The 18345-nt window shown below is 63.4% G+C and overlaps 3 protein-coding genes across 3 annotated transcripts in view; 2 read left to right on the top strand and 1 right to left on the bottom strand.

The window, feature by feature from the left end:
* Positions 1 to 2776: 2776 nt before the first annotated feature.
* Positions 2777 to 7027, top strand: CHLRE_04g223100v5 (uncharacterized protein). Its single transcript, XM_001692239.2, has 11 exons — positions 2777 to 2900; positions 3163 to 3212; positions 3398 to 3452; positions 3668 to 3742; positions 4065 to 4119; positions 4440 to 4502; positions 4624 to 4749; positions 4956 to 5090; positions 5313 to 5557; positions 5714 to 5858; positions 6153 to 7027. Exons 1-11 carry the CDS (start codon positions 2805 to 2807, stop codon positions 6239 to 6241), a joined length of 1134 nt encoding a protein of 377 aa, XP_001692291.1. The 5' UTR covers positions 2777 to 2804; the 3' UTR covers positions 6242 to 7027.
* A 1092-nt stretch (positions 7028 to 8119) lies between these two features.
* Positions 8120 to 12544, top strand: CHLRE_04g223050v5 (uncharacterized protein). The gene is made up of 11 exons (XM_001692238.2): positions 8120 to 8451; positions 8720 to 8769; positions 8939 to 8993; positions 9110 to 9184; positions 9519 to 9573; positions 9887 to 9949; positions 10153 to 10278; positions 10457 to 10591; positions 10833 to 11077; positions 11279 to 11432; positions 11579 to 12544. The coding sequence occupies exons 1-11, from the start codon at positions 8356 to 8358 to the stop codon at positions 11665 to 11667; spliced, it is 1143 nt and encodes a 380-aa protein (XP_001692290.1). The 5' UTR covers positions 8120 to 8355; the 3' UTR covers positions 11668 to 12544.
* A 644-nt stretch (positions 12545 to 13188) lies between these two features.
* CHLRE_04g223000v5 (uncharacterized protein) overlaps positions 13189 to 18345 on the bottom strand; it is a 20591-nt gene continuing 15434 nt past the window's right edge. The window contains exons 18-26 of the mRNA XM_043061932.1: positions 17421 to 18189; positions 17081 to 17248; positions 16656 to 16759; positions 16024 to 16423; positions 15435 to 15790; positions 14992 to 15045; positions 14585 to 14765; positions 14109 to 14326; positions 13189 to 13834 (exon numbers count right to left, since the gene is read on the bottom strand). Of these exons, the coding sequence (XP_042925284.1) occupies positions 13496 to 13834; positions 14109 to 14326; positions 14585 to 14765; positions 14992 to 15045; positions 15435 to 15790; positions 16024 to 16423; positions 16656 to 16759; positions 17081 to 17248; positions 17421 to 18189 (2589 nt within the window). The 3' untranslated portion in view covers positions 13189 to 13495. The remainder of the gene's footprint in view (positions 13835 to 14108; positions 14327 to 14584; positions 14766 to 14991; positions 15046 to 15434; positions 15791 to 16023; positions 16424 to 16655; positions 16760 to 17080; positions 17249 to 17420; positions 18190 to 18345) is intronic.

Here is an 18345-nt window from a genome sequence, read left to right as displayed (position 1 = left end):
GCTCTTTCCCATTCCAGAGTCATTCCAACATCGATGTTGGGTCGGATTGGACTTGAAGGGGGGCCAGGGCGGCAGGGCCGAGGGCCGGGGCCAAGGTAGGTGTTGGCACAAGTTTGATGTACCGACGACCGTCGCGACGACGTACCTGGTGGTGAGCCTCACTGCCTCACGGCCTCCACACATCTAGGAGGAATCCTGATGGGTGTTAACCCCACCACTTACCCACTTACCCACATCTCGTACTTCGAGCCACCCGGGCCCATCCATGGCCTGCTACACGTGGAGGGGTCTCTTACCAACTCCCCGCTGTTGCCCGTGGCTGTCAGTGCCGCTCATTCCGCCTAGCTAGCAAACCACGTCAAGGCGGACTACTGCTTTGGTTTCTCAGACCCCAAGTTGACCATCAGCTCGGCCATCGCCGGCAATTAGTAGGAATTAGTAGTAAGGCGTCCGCCCCTACGTACCGTGCCTTACGTACGTACGCATCTCAAGAGTACGGTACACCAAGAGCTCCCAGGCTTAAAACATGTGGTCGCCACTCAATCACATTCACCTCTGCATGTTCCCCTTACTTGCACTTACCTCCTCCACCACCGCCACCGCCACCGCCACCATCAAACACCACCACCACCACCACCACCACCACCACCACCACCACCACCACCACCACCACCACCACCACGAACACGAACACGACCCCCGCACGCCACGCACCAGCAGCAGCAACCCAGCCAGCACCACCACCACCACCACGCACCACTACTCGCTGACACCTACGTACCTGCCGGGCGCCCGCCACCGCCGCCGCGCCGGGCATGCACACGCACACGCACACGCACACGCACACGCACACGCGGCCTCGCATCATGATGTCCAGCGGCGGTCGGTGTGGTCAATCAAGTGGATCTGCTCCTCCGCCCCCCCCCTGTTCGCATGAATTGCCCCCCCCCATCATCACGTGCCTGCTGGCTGGTCCCATCGCTCCGCCCTCCTTCAGGTACTTACGCGATCCATCCACCGTACTCCGCCCCCAACCCGCACGATGTCCACCGACACGACACGCCCACTCCTCCCCTGCTTCCCGCCGACCTAACCTCACTCTCCCGCCGTCAACACCCATAGATACAGCCCTTTGAGCCTTCTTACCATATGCCACGCAGGTTTCGGCCGTGGAGTAGGCGCTGGAACCCCCTGTCCCACGCCGAAATCCCAAAAATGTCTTCGTCTGTTTGCCGAAAGACCCCCCAAGATCCCGTGCGTTTTGGCCGAAATAAAAAACATTTCGTCCGCCAGAGGCCTTTTTGGGCAAATTTCGTTCCAAACGAAGGAAGATACGAGCGCTGCACACAGGTGGTGCCTGCCTGTCTGAGTTCCCCGGCAGCTACCACTTCTGTTAGTTCTGGCATACCCGCCATATACACACATTCAACGGCCGACTAAATGTATGTCCGGCATACACACGCATGTTACTGCGTACTTTACCGCGCCCCCTTTCCGCCCAAAGCCACGAATGTTCTCCACCTTGCCAGCGCACTGCGCTACTCGTATTTGGCAGCAGGGGTAGGGGCAGGGGCAGGGGCAGGGGCAGGGGCAGGGGCAGGGGCAGGGGCACGGGCAGGGGCACGGGCAGGGGCAGGGGCAGGGGCAGGGGCAGGGGCAGGGGCAGGGGCAGGGGCAGGGGCACGGGCAGGGGCAGGGGCAGGGGCACGGGCAGGGGCAGGGGCAGGGGCAGGGGCAGGGGCAGGGGCAGGGGCAGGGGCAGGGGCAGGGGCAGGGGCAGGGGCAGGGGCAGGGGCAGGGGCAGGGGCAGGGGCAGGGGCAGGGGCAGGGGCAGGGGCAGGGGCAGGGGCAGGGGCAGGGGCAGGGGCAGGGGCAGGGGCAGGGGCAGGGGCAGGGGCAGGGGCAGGGGCAGGGGCAGGGGCAGGGGCAGGGGCAGGGGCAGGGGCAGGGGCAGGGGCAGGGGCAGGGGCAGGGGCAGGGGCAGGGGCAGGGGCAGGGGCAGGGGCAGGGGCAGGGGCAGGGGCAGGGGCAGGGGCAGGGGCAGGGGCAGGGGCAGGGGCAGGGGCAGGGGCGCCCGTGTCGACTTTTGGGTCAGCCACTGAGCACAGAGGTCAGCTTCTCTCCCGCCAGCATGCGTGGCTCCAGGTAGATTTGCAACCGGCCGGCGACCCCTGCCTGCAGTCCGACGGCCAACCCTTCCAACCCACGGGGTTGAATTCCCTACCTCCACGCTTCCGTGCCTCCCCAACCCTCCGAAGACCCGCCAGAATGTGTCCATAGGCACCCATATGCGTGCAGAGCACGCATGATTTCTGCTCCTGGACCTGGAGCCAATCAAATCCAGTCCGCAGGGCTCCGGTCCAGCCCAGCCTTCCACACCGGCTGGGCGCCCAGCAACCCAACAGCCGCAAGAATAAAATAGTCAAGGCTGTAGCCTTTCAAGCCGCGCCACCACGTTGGCAGCGTTGTAGATTTTCACCGGTTGGAAGGAGGTTTGACGCGAGGGATTTAGGTGCGAGTCCGACTTACGAACTGCGAAAAGGGTTCCCCCTTTGCCCCGGGGTATGACATGGGTGCCGGAACTCCAACCAAGTAGCGGCTCGCAACCCCGGCTGCAGACTGTGCGCATGCAGAAATGCAGCTTCTGGTTTTAACAATTGTTTGATGGCATATGCGATTTCTCTCCACGCCCATGTGACGGCCAGCGACCGCCGTACCGTTGTCACTTTTTGATATAAGTCCGGATGCAACCATAGTTGTCCACACCCTGCGTTGAGTCATTACCTGCAACCCACTTGAACACCATGGCGCGTACTGGCGCTCTACTCCTGGTCGCGCTGGCGCTTGCGGGCTGCGCGCAGGCTTGCATCTACAAGTTCGGCACGTCGCCGGACTCCAAGGTGCGCACTTGAAATAGGCTAACCGACTCGAACAATGAACCAAGAACAAGCTTGTCAAGCAGATGCATGATTCGGCTGTTGGTTGCCGATGCGCAATTCTATGCCTCGACAAGGCCGCCGCCGCGTCGTGAGCATATCGATCGGCCAACCTGTCCAGCCATCTGTTGTGATAGGCTGTTTGCGCCCCCACTCAGCCTTGCTGTGCCAAGTCGTTGCTTTTCGCGTTGTGAGAACAGATTTCGTCATCGCGATTGTTTTACAGGCCACCGTTTCGGGTGATCACTGGGACCATGGCCTCAACGGCGAGAACTGGTAAGGCCCTTGGATGCAGTCAGACACATGCATGCATGACTTGACGTTTGCGACGGATGCTGGGCGCGCACTGCTTTGCATCGCTGCATTTGCAACACGCCCTTGTGTGCTCAACATGGGATTGTGGTCAGGCTAGGGCGATGAACGGTTCTGGTCCCTGTCGACTTGGGCATCCCCACATACAGGGAGGGCAAGGACGGCGCAGGCAACGCCTGGGTTTGCAAGACTGGCCGCAAGCAGGTCCGTGGACAACGCGGATCAATGACGGCTTTTCAGCAAGACCGCTTAGCATGAAAACACGACTGCACGGGACGGGTTGCATGGGACGGACTGGCGGACCGAACTCTTGCCGTGCCCCCCACCCCCCCCCCCCCCGCCCCCCACCCCCCAACAGTTCATCATGTTGCGCGTGACCCCTTACCCCGCCCCTTCCTCCCCCGCAACCGCACGCGCAGTCGCCCATCAACGTGCCCCAGTACCAGGTCCTGGACGGGAAGGGTTCCAAGATTGCCAACGGCCTGCAGACCCAGGTGGGTAGCCAACAGGGTGTAACGGTGGGAGGCAGCGTGTCGCGCCACGTGTGCTGTCACGGCGCCATCCAACCTAACCGGCCCGCCAGCGCCCCGGAAGGGCGCTTGCGCGGAGACTGGAGCACGGGCAAGGGTTCAAGCACCCTAACATGGGAGGAGTCAGGGTTTCCATGGTTGGATGGCCCGGTTTATTTTGCCGGGGCGAGCCGCCTGATTGCGATTAACCACCGGTTTTGTACCGCGCAACGCCGGCCAGATTGCCAGCGGGTTTCACTGGCCACTTTAACCTCCCTCCTCTTTCCCTGCCTTGTTCATACTGCAGTGGTCGTACCCTGACCTGATGTCCAACGGCACCTCGGTCCAAGTCATCAACAACGGTGAGAGCGAGGCGATGTGGCTGGATGGGTTTTGCAACGCGGCGGACCGCACAGAAGGATTCATAGCGCCAAGCAGTTTAGATTGCATTTGCTACGGAAGGGACCTGCCAGCTGACGCAGTTCACGAGCCGGTAGCGTGGAGTGCGAGCACGCTTAGTAACCCAGCCTTGTGCGCAGTCATGCATCTGGGTGCCTTGGTTTCTTGCAGGCGTTGTGGGGCGAAGAAGTTTGTTGCAGTATCTGGGACACTGCGGTGGTTTTCTACGGTCGGTAACCTCACCAAATCCTGCCTGCCTCCATCCCGCCACCCCTATCCTCAGGCCACACCATCCAGGTGCAGTGGACTTACAACTACGCCGGCCATGCCACCATCGCCATCCCTGGTGCGTCAGCTGGTGCTGCATCTCTGCATCTCCTATCTATTCGGTACCATAGCGTGCCAACGCCGCGTATCTTGTCTCACGTCATTGGTAACCTCCTCCTTCTCCTCCCACGTGCTCGCAGCCATGCACAACCAGACCAACCGCATCGTGGACGTGCTGGAGATGCGCCCCAACGACGCCGCCGACCGCGTGACTGCCGTGCCCACCCAGTTCCACTTCCACTCCACCTCGGAGCACCTGCTGGCGGGTGCGTGGGCGTGGGCGCAACTCTTGACTTTTGACAGGGGCGGGTGTTGAGAAGGGTGTTGGGAGAGGTGTAAAGCTCTAAGTAGGCAATGGGCTCCAACCAAACGAAAGGTCCCACAAGTCCCAACCCCCACCCCACCTAGCACCTGCCTTCCGCACACAACACATCCGCTGGTGCCTTTCCTTCGTTACGTCTACCGCCTACAGGCAAGATCTATCCCCTTGAGTTGCACATTGTGCACCAGGTGACTGAGAAGCTGGAGGCCTGCAAGGGCGGCTGCTTCAGCGTCACCGGCATCCTGTTCCAGCTCGACAACGGCCCCGATAACGAGCTGCTTGAGCGTGAGTCGGGCAGCAGGGGCGGGGTGGTGGAGGCGGGGCGGGGGCGGGTTTGTACGAAGCTGTCACGGTTTGTGTGGATTTGGTACGTACGTGCATGGCAGACCGCTGAGCGCTTCTCAGGAGGTGCCTCATCCAGTGCCTCTATTTCATCCTCTGTTGTGCCCTTACATGCTCGTTTGCACGTTTACTGATCGCCACACTTCATCGGCCCGTCCTCTGCAGCCATCTTTGCGAACATGCCCTCGCGCGAGGGCACCTTCAGCAACCTGCCGGCGGGCACCACCATCAAGCTGGGTGAGCTGCTGCCCAGCGACCGCGACTACGTAACGTACGAGGGCAGCCTCACCACCCCGCCCTGCAGCGAGGGCCTGCTGTGGCACGTCATGACCCAGCCGCAGCGCATCAGCTTCGGCCAGTGGAACCGCTACCGCCTGGCTGTGGGCCTGAAGGAGTGCAACTCCACGGAGGTAAGACGCCCCTACAAACGGGGGAGTCCTGGGAACGGGCAAGAAGAGCGAGGTGTCGGGTGACGGTGGCGGCTGCCGGGTCAAATCTGCGTCACTGGTCAGTGCTCCTGTCACGCACGCCTATGTGCTGCCCATGTTCATTTACCACGCGTGCAGACCGCCGCGGACGCCGGCCACCACCACCACCACCGCCGCCTGCTGCACAACCACGCGCACCTGGAGGAGGTGCCTGCCGCCACCTCCGAGCCCAAGCACTACTTCCGCCGCGTGATGCTGGCCGAGTCCGCGAACCCCGATGCCTGTGAGTTTACCTGAGAGTGGTAAAAAGGGAGTACCGGCATGCATTGTACCCTAGAAGCTGGGCGAGGGCGCGGTATCCCAAAGGCTCCCCCAAGGGGAGACACCGAGTCATGCGTGCTGAGTTCCATTGGATTGCGTCTGCCCAATAGTCGGTCCGAGCTGCTGCCAAGCAAGTCCGTGCACGTGGTCGTCCACTCCTGCGTGTGCCTGCGCGCCTGCGCGCCGTGTTTCTTTTGTAACGCCCCCTAACCCCGACCTTATTGCCTCCCTCTTTGCCTCCCCCCCAATGCGACAGACACCTGCAAGGCCGTTGCCTTTGGCCAGAACTTCCGCAACCCCCAGTACGCCAACGGCCGCACCATCAAGCTGGCCCGCTATCACTAAACTTCCCAGTAGTTAGTCACGCTACCACCGTCGGCACGGCCAGCAGGCATTCCATTTTCCAGGCTTTGCTTCACGGTTTGGTGTGTCATTCGATGGTGTTCTTGACGACCCGCGCTTGGCGGGCCTTTCCAATTTTTTCCATAGTACACCGAAATAGTTCTGCGGTGCAGCACGCATACACACAGTACCGGACGGGCGGCGGGACCTCCTGTTTTCTCCTGACTAGTAAAGAAGTAAGGAAGGTATGGAGTTGGTTCCACGATGGGGCAGTCTGAGAGCGGAATAAAGTCAGTGGGCCGGACGTTGTGGCGATGGATGGTAGTGAGGCAAGTAATACGTACGTAGAGGGCGTACGCGGGTAATAACGGGAACTTCGACAGCAATCGAGAGTGTCTGCACGCGAGACATTTGCGTACAGGGGAGGCACCGGTTCTCCTCGATGAGTGATCCGTACTTATGCAAGTTATATAAGGCTGGTGTGGGGCGCTTCAGCACGGTATGGTTGCCAGCATGCACGGTCCGGCCTCTGTCTGGCTGGCTGGGTTGTTGGCGGGCTGGCCTCATGCGCGCCGTCGCACATGCCGATCAATGCAGTTGCTCTCCAGTAGCTGCAAGGCCTGGCTGGGCAATCCCATAGCCATGTCGAATGTGAAGCATTGTTTTCTTGGAGATGGAGGACAGGAGACGCTGACCGGATGTTTTAAGACGTGCAGGATGTGGGGAGCGAGGTAGCTACAACGGTGCAGTTGAGGCAGAGACGTGTACGACATGTAAGATGCCCATGGACAAAAAAGGCCCTGGGTGTCCCTCGCAAAGGGAAAACGTGGGCTGCGCCCCAAAAGTGGGCACAAGTCACGCCTCCCGTCTGAGGCCGCAAGTGTCTACCTCATCGCCAGGGGATAGCAACACACACACACACACACACACACACACACACACACACACACACACACACACACACACACATACACACACACACACACACACACACACACACACACACACACACACACACACACACACACCGCAACGCCACACACTGTGTGTCCCGAGCTTTGGGCCGTGGATTGCCGCGACGCCTGGCACGCCGTTATGTCAACGGTACAAGGAGCTGCTGTCGCTGCTTGTGTTCACGCTTTTCGTTCTGCCTCAATGACGCACTTTTGGTGGTCGGACTGTCCCTGTCGCAGCAACTCCGGTAAGAGGACTTGGTGACTAGCCATAAACTGCTTAGGGCTCTCGGCACGGGTTTTGATGGGAGCACCCGCCACAGTCCCGTCAAGTAATGTCACATCACACGGCAAGATCAAGCAGTGGGAATGTGAACGGCAGCCTCTGGCCATGCGGATATGCTTGTTGCCGAAAGCGTGTGCGATGGGACGGTGTTAAGCCAGGTTGGTGAAGTCATGTAGGGTGCAGCTGATTTCCCAGACCCAGCAGATGGTAAACAATTTGCATGAGCGCGCGGCTGGCCGAACGCTGGGCTTACTGTACCGACAAGTTGCTGGCTGGCTGGAAGTTTGCTGACGCGCATTCCTCACGCTTTGGGCGCCCAACCAGGCGATAGCACCAGACATACGCATCGCAACGCCCCACTCGTGAAGTAAGCAGAGTCGCAGCGCACCTGCAGGAAGGTGACCAGCATCCACGGATGAGCACCAGAGGCAACCGCAGAGCAAGGCTGACAGTCGTCGTCCGAGGCCAGCCATGGTTATTGCCGAAAGGGGAGCTCCAGGGGAGCGGGGGCCGGGGGGAGGGGGGCTGGAGACAGCTGGAGGCGGGGGCAAGGCGCAGACATGCAGCGAGTCGAAGCCCAAACGCACGGAGCCCGACAGGCGCTCACATGAAACTTCCTCGTGTGACTCATGCAATCTGATGGCAGACAACGGCCCGCTCCAAGCTGCAGAGCGGCGCGGCTTCAGATGCAGCGGCTCGCCCACGTCCGCGACAAACAACTGGTTTGTATATATGTCTGTTGTAAAGCTTGCTGGCTGGCAATCCTGGCGCGCTGACGATGAAAGTACGGCTTGATGCCACGCTTTTCGGCGCGATAAAAGCATGCTTCGTAGGGCAATTTGGGATAGTTTGTTACTACAATTGATCAATTGAACACCATGGCGCGTACTGGCGCTCTACTCCTGGCCGCGCTGGCGCTTGCGGGCTGCGCGCAGGCTTGCATCTACAAGTTCGGCACGTCGCCGGACTCCAAGGTGCGCACGTCCGAAGCTGCATGTCTCGCAATGATCAAGTGCGAGTTGGAACGAGGATGTTGTTTTGGCCCCTGGTTGCCGTTTGGCATAAACGTGAATGTCTCACCGCGACTGCGTCACTGAGCATTCAACTGCTCGTTTCCGGCTGCAAATGAAGTCATATCCATGGGTATTACTACTAGTCGGCATTCTGCGCAGCTTCGGGCAGGCATGCCCGTTGCTTGGGTGAGTCCTGACCGCCGCTTGCGCCCTCGCTTTTGTTTGACAGGCCACTCACACAGGCGACCACTGGGATCATAGTCTCAATGGCGAGAACTGGTAAGGACCTGGCCTGCTCACATGAATGGAGTGACTTGTGGCCGCCGTCCGGCACCCACTGCTTTGCACCCCTGAATTATTAGTGCGGCGCTAGGCGCTTGCGTTGGTTGCGCGGGATCGCGGCGAGGCCATGAGAGACCAAACGGACTTTTTTCGCCATCGCACGCAGGGAGGGCAAGGACGGCGCGGGCAACCCCTGGGTCTGCAAGACTGGCCGCAAGCAGGTCCGTAACAATACATGTTGAGAGTTTCTGCCGACTGGGCATTGTCACGTGAACTTTCTGGGAGGTTGCCCTCGAATTCGCTCCCGCCCCTTCCTCCCCCGCAACCGCACGCGCAGTCGCCCATCAACGTGCCCCAGTACCATGTCCTGGACGGGAAGGGTTCCAAGATTGCCACCGGCCTGCAGACCCAGGTGAGTAGCCAGCATGACACAACAGGCCAGCGTAGTGCGCCGCCTTGCGCCGCGTGTGCGAGGGTGTGTGCCTGTCACGGCGCCATCCAACTTAACCGCCTGGCTTGCGCCCCGAAGCGTGCTTGCGCGTAGACTGGAGCAGGGGCAATGGTTTCAAGCATCCTAACATGGGAGGCATCAGGGTTTCCATGGTTGGGTGGCCCGGTTTTGCTGGTGCGAACCTCCTGATTGCGATCAACGGCCGGTTTTGTGCCGCAACGCCAGCCAGATTGACAGCGGGTTTTTAAGGCCCCGTTACTCTCCATTCTCTTTCCCTGCCTTATTAATACTGCAGTGGTCGTACCCTGACCTGATGTCCAACGGCAGCTCGGTTCAAGTCATCAACAACGGTGCGAGAGAGACGGCAAGGTGGCCGGTGGGCTTTTGCAACGCGGCGGACCGCACAGAAAGGATTCATGGCGCCAAGCCGTTTAGTTGCATTTGCTACAAAAGGGACGCAGTCCACAAGCCGGTAGCGTGGAGTGCGAGCACGCTTGGTCACCCCGCCTTGTGCGGTAGCTGAGACACCACGGCGCTTGGGGTCTGTTGTGTCAAGGATTCAAGCACCAGACCCAATCCATGCAAGCACGTGGTGTTTCCGCTAAACCTGACTGAAGCATTTTGCCTGCCTGCCTCCATCCCGCCACTCCATCCTGCTCTCAGGCCACACCATCCAGGTGCAGTGGACCTACGACTACGCCGGCCATGCCACCATCGCCATCCCTGGTGCGTCAGCTGGTGCTGCATCTACCGCATTACGCCAGTGCAGGCCCTGTCGACAACCCAATCCGCAATCACTGGCCCCTTTTCTTCCCATGACGACATCGGTCCTTGATGCTTACAAGTGTTAGTGCTTCCCAGATAGGCATATCCACGTACCGTCTTGACCTCTTCTCGCCCCCCATGCCCGTCCTCCCACGTGCTCGCAGCCATGCGCAACCAGAGCAACCGCATCGTGGACGTGCTGGAGATGCGCCCCAACGACGCCTCCGACCGCGTGACTGCCGTGCCCACCCAGTTCCACTTCCACTCCACCTCGGAGCACCTGCTGGCGGGTGCGTGGGCGTGGTCGTAACTCGTGACTTCTGACAGGGCCAGGTGTTGGGAGGGGTGTTTCAAGCATTCGGCTCCCATAAAGCGATAAGGTCCCACCAGGTATCAAGCAAGCACCTGCCTTCCGCGTGTCATAAAACATCCGCTGGTGTCCTCCTTCGTTACGTCTACCGCCTGCAGGCAAGATCTTTCCTCTTGAGTTGCACATTGTGCACAAGGTGACTGACAAGCTAGAGGCCTGCAAGGGCGGCTGCTTCAGCGTCACCGGCATCCTGTTCCAGCTCGACAACGGCCCCGATAACGAGCTGCTTGAGCGTGAGTCGGGCAGCAGAGGCGGGGCGGTGGAGGCGGGGCGGGGGCGGGTTTGTGCGAAGCTGTCACAGTTTGTGTGGAATCGGTACGCACGTGCATGCCTTATGAGCGCTTCTCAGGAGGACCGCTGAGCGCTTCTCAGGAGGTGCCTGATCCAGTGCCTCTATTTCATCCTCTGTTGTGCCCTTACATGCTCGTTTGCACGTTGACTGATCTCCACACTTCATCGACCCGTCCTCTGCAGCCATCTTTGCGAACATGCCCACGCGCGAGGGCACCTTCACCAACCTGCCGGCGGGCACCACCATCAAGCTGGGTGAGCTGCTGCCCAGCGACCGCGACTACGTCACCTACGAGGGCAGCCTCACCACCCCGCCCTGCAGCGAGGGCCTGCTGTGGCACGTCATGACCCAGCCGCAGCGCATCAGCTTCGGCCAGTGGAACCGCTACCGCCTGGCTGTGGGCGAGAAGGAGTGCAACTCCACGGAGGTAAGATATGGGGGCGACAGCTGTGGGGACGCAGGCTCGCAGGTTTGGAGGAGCCCTTCAGGGATTTGCTCCATTATTGGTTGGGCGAGCCTTTGCGTGAGGGCGCGCACCTTGCCGCCTCTGGGTCCGCACACGCCTTTCTGGTACCCAGGGTTGTTCCCGGCTAAACGCAACGCTGTGTCCATCTCATCATTGCTACAGACCGATGCTGCCCACGCGGACGCCGGCCATCATCACCACCACCACCGCCGCCTGCTGCACAACCACGCGCACCTGGAGGAGGTGCCTGCCGCCACCTCCGAGCCCAAGCACTACTTCCGCCGCGTGATGGAGGAGACCGAGAACCCCGATGCTTGTGAGTACGCACCGTGACGCAATGCGCACATACAGTAGCCCTGCACGGAAGCTAAGATAGCTAACCCCATCGACACGGGTTGCTCTGATCCGACCTACGATCCGGCCTGCATGCCCCCTGCCTGCCTCTCTCCTCCCGCGCGACAGACACCTGCACGACCGTTGCCTTTGGCCAGAACTTCCGCAACGCCCAGTACGCCAACGGCCGCACCATCAAGCTGGCCCGCTACGAGTAAGACAGGATTGGCAGAATTCGAAACTACTATGTGAGCACTGTTCGCGCGCGTATGACACTGGTCGTGGACGAGAGGAAGAGCGCCTGCGGCGCTAAAAGCTTTAGCACGGAACTGAAGCATAACACACGAGGTCGGGTTATCGTACTGAACTCGGAAGGGCGAGGCCGCTTACACTGCCGGAAGGTAGTTGGCCTCGTGACTGTGAATGGTAGCAAATCGAGTGAGGTTTTTTTTTGTAGGTCGGATGCGTTGCGGATGGATCAAGGAGGATCAAGGTGGGGTTGATTGTGAGGGGTTGATAAGTACACCGGGAACCCCGAAGGCAGGAGCGGGGAGCCGATGGCGGCGGTGGCAGATGCTTTCCAGCGTACTGAATAATGGCTGCCCTGCCTGGAGGTTTTGAGCGAGTGCAGTTGATACCTTTTTTGAGGTAGTTGTGGCGCCTTGGCATGGTTTTGCCGCCGGCAACGGCCCTGCCTTTGGCCGTGCGTGGTGCTTGAGGGCTGACCCCATCCACGGCCCATGGGTGATCAGGGCATCAAGTTTCGTGCCCCGCACCGCCACATCACGCAATAAACGCGTTGATCTTCCCATATACTGTTTGACATCGGTTTTCAGGTCGATGCTAACTAATTTCACGGCTGAGTCACACAATGCTCGTGACCATTTATGCGGCGATGGATGGCGGGGTGACAGTGCAGAGCCGTAGGCCCGTAGCGCATTATGTCGTTGGAGGCGGTGTGTCAGACTTCAAATCGGACTCGAACTCGCGACGTGAATGATGCGTGTGAGCTTCACAGGCGTTGTAGCTTTGTGCATGGTGTACGAGTGGCTGCAAGAGAGCACAGCTGCTTAGGGCGTGTAAGTATCACCGGTACTGACACATCACCCAGCCTGACCTCGCTGCCCCAGAGAGCCCACACAACCCATGAGCGCAGCACCGGCAGGCACCTCCTGGCACAACCCATGAGCGCAGGTTGTGATCGCCAGTGTTGCCGCTGCCAGTGCGCTCATCTCGTGCCGTGGTGCGCCCGCATCAACCAGGAGCGTAGGGCCCCGCAGCGACAGCCAGGCCCAACGCTGTGTGTGGGAGCCCATCAAGGAGGGCGCTCAGGGGTGAGGGTGCTGGGCCGCCTCGGCGCGGGAGTGCCGCCGCCAGGCACAACGCAAACGTCAACGGGAGCATTCGCTATGTCTCGTGCGTGACTGGCGAGGGATCCACCTTGCATACCGGTACCCCATCGCCAGTTCCGAGCCTGTGCGTGTCCGCGTGCACGGCATCTCGCTGTACCCTACATAGCATCTCGCTGTATGCGTGTGGTCAAGACACGCGCTGGATGCGATGAGACACGGCAAGGGAAGCTGGTGGCTGACATCGTAGATTCCCGTGAAACAAACTGCACCCAGCCCAGGCACCGACATTCATGGGAAGGCGTCGCCCCGTGCCGGAGACTGCGGTCAAGACACGCGATGAATGTGTTCTGGGGCCCGTGCGCGGTGTTCAGACGCCGTAGCCCTTCGTCCCCAGCTTGATTACAGGTGTGAGGCGATTCACTGTTCCTACATCGTGCTAAGCGCTGTTCATTGCACCATGGCAAGGCTAGGCCCTAGCTTCTTGCCTTCGTTGATACACATGCACGCATACGGTACTACCGATCTGAATACGACACACATCTCCGTCACGTGGCAATCACAACCGCACAGCCAGTCATTGCCCACGGTCATCAATCCCGCTGGTTACCATCATCGGCGCCCAAAGACCGACACATCTCCACACAGGCATCAACCCCGCATTCCAACTATCCAACGCCCCCTCTCACCATCACCCTCACCGTCCCCGCAGGTCCAGCAGCTGCGGCGCCAGCGGGTGGTACCGCACCACTCCGTCGGCGCCGCAGCTCACCACGCCCGCGTCGGGCAGGCACGCCAGCCCGCCCACCGCCACGCCCGCCGCGTTGGGCGGCCGCGAGCGCCGCGCGACGCTGCGGTCCACGGGCTTGGGCCCGCCGGCGGCGGCCGCGGAGGCGGCGGCCAGCAGCCCCGGCAGGCCGGTGCGCTGCGAGGCGTGTGCGCGCTCCGCCGCCGCCACCACGCGGCCGCTGCTGATGTCCACCAGGACCAGGCTGCCGTCCTTGCTGCCCGACACCAGCAGGTTGCACAGCTTGGCCTGGAGCGGGAGCGGGAGCGGGAGCGGGAGCGTGAGCGGGAGCGTGAGCGGGAGGGAGGAGGGGGTTTGGGGAAATCGGGTGTGCGGAGCAGGTGCGGGGAGGCGGGTGCACACGGTGGAGGGCTGTTGGTTCTTGTGGTCGGCTGCTTTCAGGGACAAAAGAATGAAAGCATGGGGCCGGCAGCAGCAAGCCTTCGCAATTCCAGCTCATAGCTACTCAAACGCCCTCCACGCGCCCTACACATCACACGCCACGGCCGCGGCCCAGCCCTACCTGCGTGGGCGGCGAGTAGTGCTGCACGCCCGCCGCGGCGCCCAGCCCGCCGCCCGCTGCCCAGGGCGAGTCGGGCGGCAGCGGTGGCAGGTTGACCTGGCCGGCGGCGCCGGGGCCCCATTGCGCGATGGAGGTGACGGCGGCGGCGTGGGCTCGAGGCAGGGTCCAGATGAACTCACGGGCCGCCATCATGCGCAGGTCCGTGGCGACTAGCTCGCCTGGAGAGGAGGGCAGCCATGCAAGGCGGAAAGATTCAGTCACAAGGGGTGAAGTGCCGCCGCCCAGCAGGACCAGCAGGGAATGCGCGTGTGTGGGGAGCGAGGGCAGGTTGGATGGAGGGATGGTTGCAAGTCGGGCGGGCGGGAGGACGGGGGGAAAGCGTGGGCCGGCCCCACACCGCTGCAGCACCACACGACAGCCGTCGCAAGGGCCACCTCGCAAGGGCCGCCTCCGCAGTCCCCATCCCGCGCTCTCACCCGACTCGTCTCCGAACACCAGCACGCCGCCGGCGTCAGGCCGCAGCAGCGCCAGCGCGGTGGCGGCGGTGCGGCGGCCGCGTATCTCCGCCACACAGCAGGAGGAGGCGGCGCCGGGCGGCGCCAGGCTGTCCCACCAGCCCACCAGTCCGCCGCGGTCGCCTTGGCCGGCAACAAGGACCTGAGCAGAGGAAGTGAGCAGCAGGAGGAGGTGTTTTGGCAGGGTTACATTCATGATTGATTAAGAAGAACCGCAGTTATAGCCAGGGGGTGGTGGCGAGTGATAAGCAATTGAGCGCAGGCAGGCAGGTACCAGAGGCAGAGCAGGGCGCGCAACCGCCTCACCCCAGACTCCACCCACACATCACACATATTAGCACCACCCAACACGCACGTGTCCACCGCACCTGGCTGCTGCTGTCGCCCACGAAGCACACGTCTCGCCCGTGGCGGCCCACACACTGGGCGGGGAAGGGGGTCGGTGAGGAGGAGGGTGGGGCAAAGATGGAAGGAAGATGAAAGGAAGATGCAAGAAAGAAGAGATGCGAGACGGAGGAGGTGGAGGAAGGTGGAACAAGGCAGAGATGGGAGGCGGAGTAGCGGCCAGCCAGCCAGTCTGGCCAGGCCGGGGCCATCATGTCGCGCCCTGCATGTTGGGCCCCACACGCAGCTGCCCACCTCGCTCCACGGGCTCCATCCTTCCATTCCTACCTCAGAAGTGTCTCACAACCCCAATGTCTGCGCCACAGCATCACAGCCACGCTCTCCCTGCACCTCCCCTCCTGCGGCTCCCTTCTCCTTGCCGTCCACCGTCCAGCTCCCTCCCAACCCAGCCCCAAGCGCCACTCACGTGGTGCGTCCAGTCCGCGTAGCCCAGCCCGCCCGGCCCCGACACGTCCGCGCGCCACATGGCCACCAGTCCGCCCTCGCCGATGCCCACGAATCGCCCGCCGCCCGGAGAGCTGTAGCGCAGCGCCGCCGCGTGGCCCCAGTGCGGCGGCGACAGGTCCAGCACCCCTGCTACAGCCGCCGCCACGGCGCCGCCGCCGGGCGGGCCGCCGTGGGGACCGGGCGCGGAGCGGGCGCGCGCGGCGGCGGCGGAGGCGATGCCGGCTGCGCCGGGTGCGGGCTCGGGGCAGGGCGCGTAGCCCATGTGGGCGAGGGGCTCACCGAAGCGCCACTGGTACACCATCAGGTTGTTACTGCCTGAGGGGGGATCGGAGGTAGGCGAGGGAGGAGGGCAAAAGGAGGTTGGGGCCGCGGGGCAAGCATGCTAGCTACTAGGATTCAGTCAGGCGAGGGGCGAGGGATGTGCACGCCACTGTCGGGTCAGCGCCGTGCACCCCGTGTGCTGTGTGCTGTGCCCCAGGTCCACAACGCCTCGGGTGCCCAGTGCCCCGCGCCCCAGCCGCCTGCCTCCCCCACCCCGCCGGCCTCACCGCTGAGGAAGACGTCTCGCTCCGGGTGCGGCACCAGCGCCAGGGTGGCCGTGCCGCTCACGCCGCCCGCGCCGCCGTAGCCCCCACCGCCGCCTCCCCCTCCTCCTCCTCCAGCCCCGCTGCCCTGCACCAAGCCGCCCGCCCGGCCCAGCCCCACGCCCACGCCCTGACCCATGCTGTGCGCGCTGGAGCCGGCGGAGGGCGCGCCGCTGCCAGGGCCGCCGCTGCCGCTGTGGCCACCGCCGCCGCCACCCGCCCCTCCTCCTCCGCCTCCTCCGCCTGCTGTTGCTGCTGCTGCCCCTGCCGCTGCCGCGTTGTCGCCGGTTGAGGACTCGGCCGCAAAGTCTCCGGACATCATGGCCCAGGGGTCGGGCGTCCAGCGCACGTGGTGCAGCACACTCTGCATGGGGGTTACATTCATGATTGCTTAAGAAGACGTGAAGGGGGAGCGGGCGTGGGAGAAGCGGGAGGTGGTGGGGAAAAGGGAGGCAGGCGGGAAAGGGTGGAGGACACAGGCACGGCTACCGTGGATCACATGCCCGTGCACTGCTTGGCAAACGCCAAATGACACGCCCGTTCCCTATCACGCGCCCCTTGCAGCAATCCCCGCACCCCCTGGCGCCGCCACGCACCTGCACCAGCCCCATGAATAGGGAGGACGGCCCGGCGGCGGCGCGCGGCGGCGGCGGCAGCAGCGCCGGCGGCCCCAGCAGGCCGCCGACCACGCCGCTCTTGGCTGCGCGGCACAGCCAAGGGGGCAGAGAGCACGGGCGGCGTTGGCGCAGGTGGCAAGAGAGGGTGGCAAGACAGGGTGGCAAGCAGGGTGGCAAGCAGGGTGGCAAGCAGGGTGGCAAGCAGGGTGGCAAGCAGGGTGGCAAGGAAGGGTGGCACGTGCGGATGCGGGGCACCAAGGCGCTCCCCAGCACCATCTCCAGTGCCTTCCGAGTCCGCTTCCGAGTTGCTACGCCTGCAATGCCCCCGCCAAGGAGCCCAGCCTCAACGCGCGACGTATGCCACGACATATGACACGACGTGCACCGCTGTGCGTGCCGCTCACCCGTGGCCACTGCAAAGGGCAGCTGCGCCTCCTCCACGCCCGCCACGCCGCCTTCGCCTCCGCCGCGGCCGGCCCGCATGACCGCCACGGCGCGGCACTTGTCTCCCTCCACCGCCAGCACGTCCCACGGCGCCTCGAACACGCCCCAGCCAGGGGGCGTCGCGGAACCTGGTGAGATGGGCGGCGATAGCAGGAGCGCATGCGAGAAGCAGGTTAAGGTAAAACAGTTAGACATGTGTGGCATACAGGAGTTTGGGAGCTATGCACATGCGGGGGCAACGTTTGTATGTCACTGTCTTGCCCGCAACGGAGGCAGGTGCACTCGAATGTTGCTGCCCACCTTCGCCGTCGCCGCCTCGGCCGCGGCGCGCGCCGTCGTGCTGCGGCCCACCCGGCCCCTGCTGCCCCGGCGCCTGCTGCCCCGGCTGCTGCAGTTGCTGGTGCGGGTGCCCCGGCTGCTGCTGCTGCTGCTGCTGCTGCGGGTGCGGCGGCGCATACGACATGGGGCTCGCCGGCGGCGTGTTGGTCGCGCCGCCACGCATCAGTGGCGGCAGCGGCGCCGGCGGCTGCATCGGCGCCGGGCTACCGGCGGCGCCAGGTGCGGCACCGGCTGAAATTGGGTACAGCTGTGCGTAGGACGGCGGCGGCAGCGACGGCATGCCTGAGGCCGAGCGCATGACTCCGGTGGCTGCGGCGTAGCCGGCGGGGATGGCTCCGCCACCCACACCAGGCGGTACGCCCGACAAGCTGTGCGCCAGCTGGTGCCCTTTCTGGGCCTGCGGCCGCTGTAGCTGCGGCACGCCGCGGATCGAGCCCTCCGGCGACGCCAGCCCCGGCGATGGCGACGCCACGCCTCCGCCTCCGCCGCCGCCGCCCAGGCCGAACCAGCTGCCTTCGCTGGACTCAGGCAGCAGCGGCGCGGCGGCGCCCATGCCGCCAGGGCCACTGCCGACGGCGCCCGCTGAGGCCAGACCGCCGCTGCTGGCGGGGTAGGCGGCGTACGCGGCGGCGGCGCCGTGCGCACTGTCGCCGGGCGTGGTTAGCACCGGCGTCTCGGCCACGGACGGCGGCAGGGGGCCCGACGGCGGCGCCGAGCCTGGTTGCAGAGGCTGGTGGAGGTGGGGGTGTTGAGCGCCGTGCGGCGGCACAGCTGCCCCGCCCGCGCCTGCGCCAGAAGTGACGGACGCCAGCGCCGCGGCGGCGGCGCCCGCTGCCGACGCAAAGCCCGCTATCGACGACCCCGGCCCTACCGTGGCCGGTGCCGG

The sequence above is a fragment of the Chlamydomonas reinhardtii genome, chromosome 4 (genome assembly GCF_000002595.2).
Source record: "Chlamydomonas reinhardtii strain CC-503 cw92 mt+ chromosome 4, whole genome shotgun sequence".
In the NCBI taxonomy this organism is placed as follows: Eukaryota; Viridiplantae; Chlorophyta; class Chlorophyceae; order Chlamydomonadales; family Chlamydomonadaceae; genus Chlamydomonas; species Chlamydomonas reinhardtii.
Note: the sequence above shows the minus strand (reverse complement) of the source record. Positions and strands in the feature narration are given on the sequence as shown.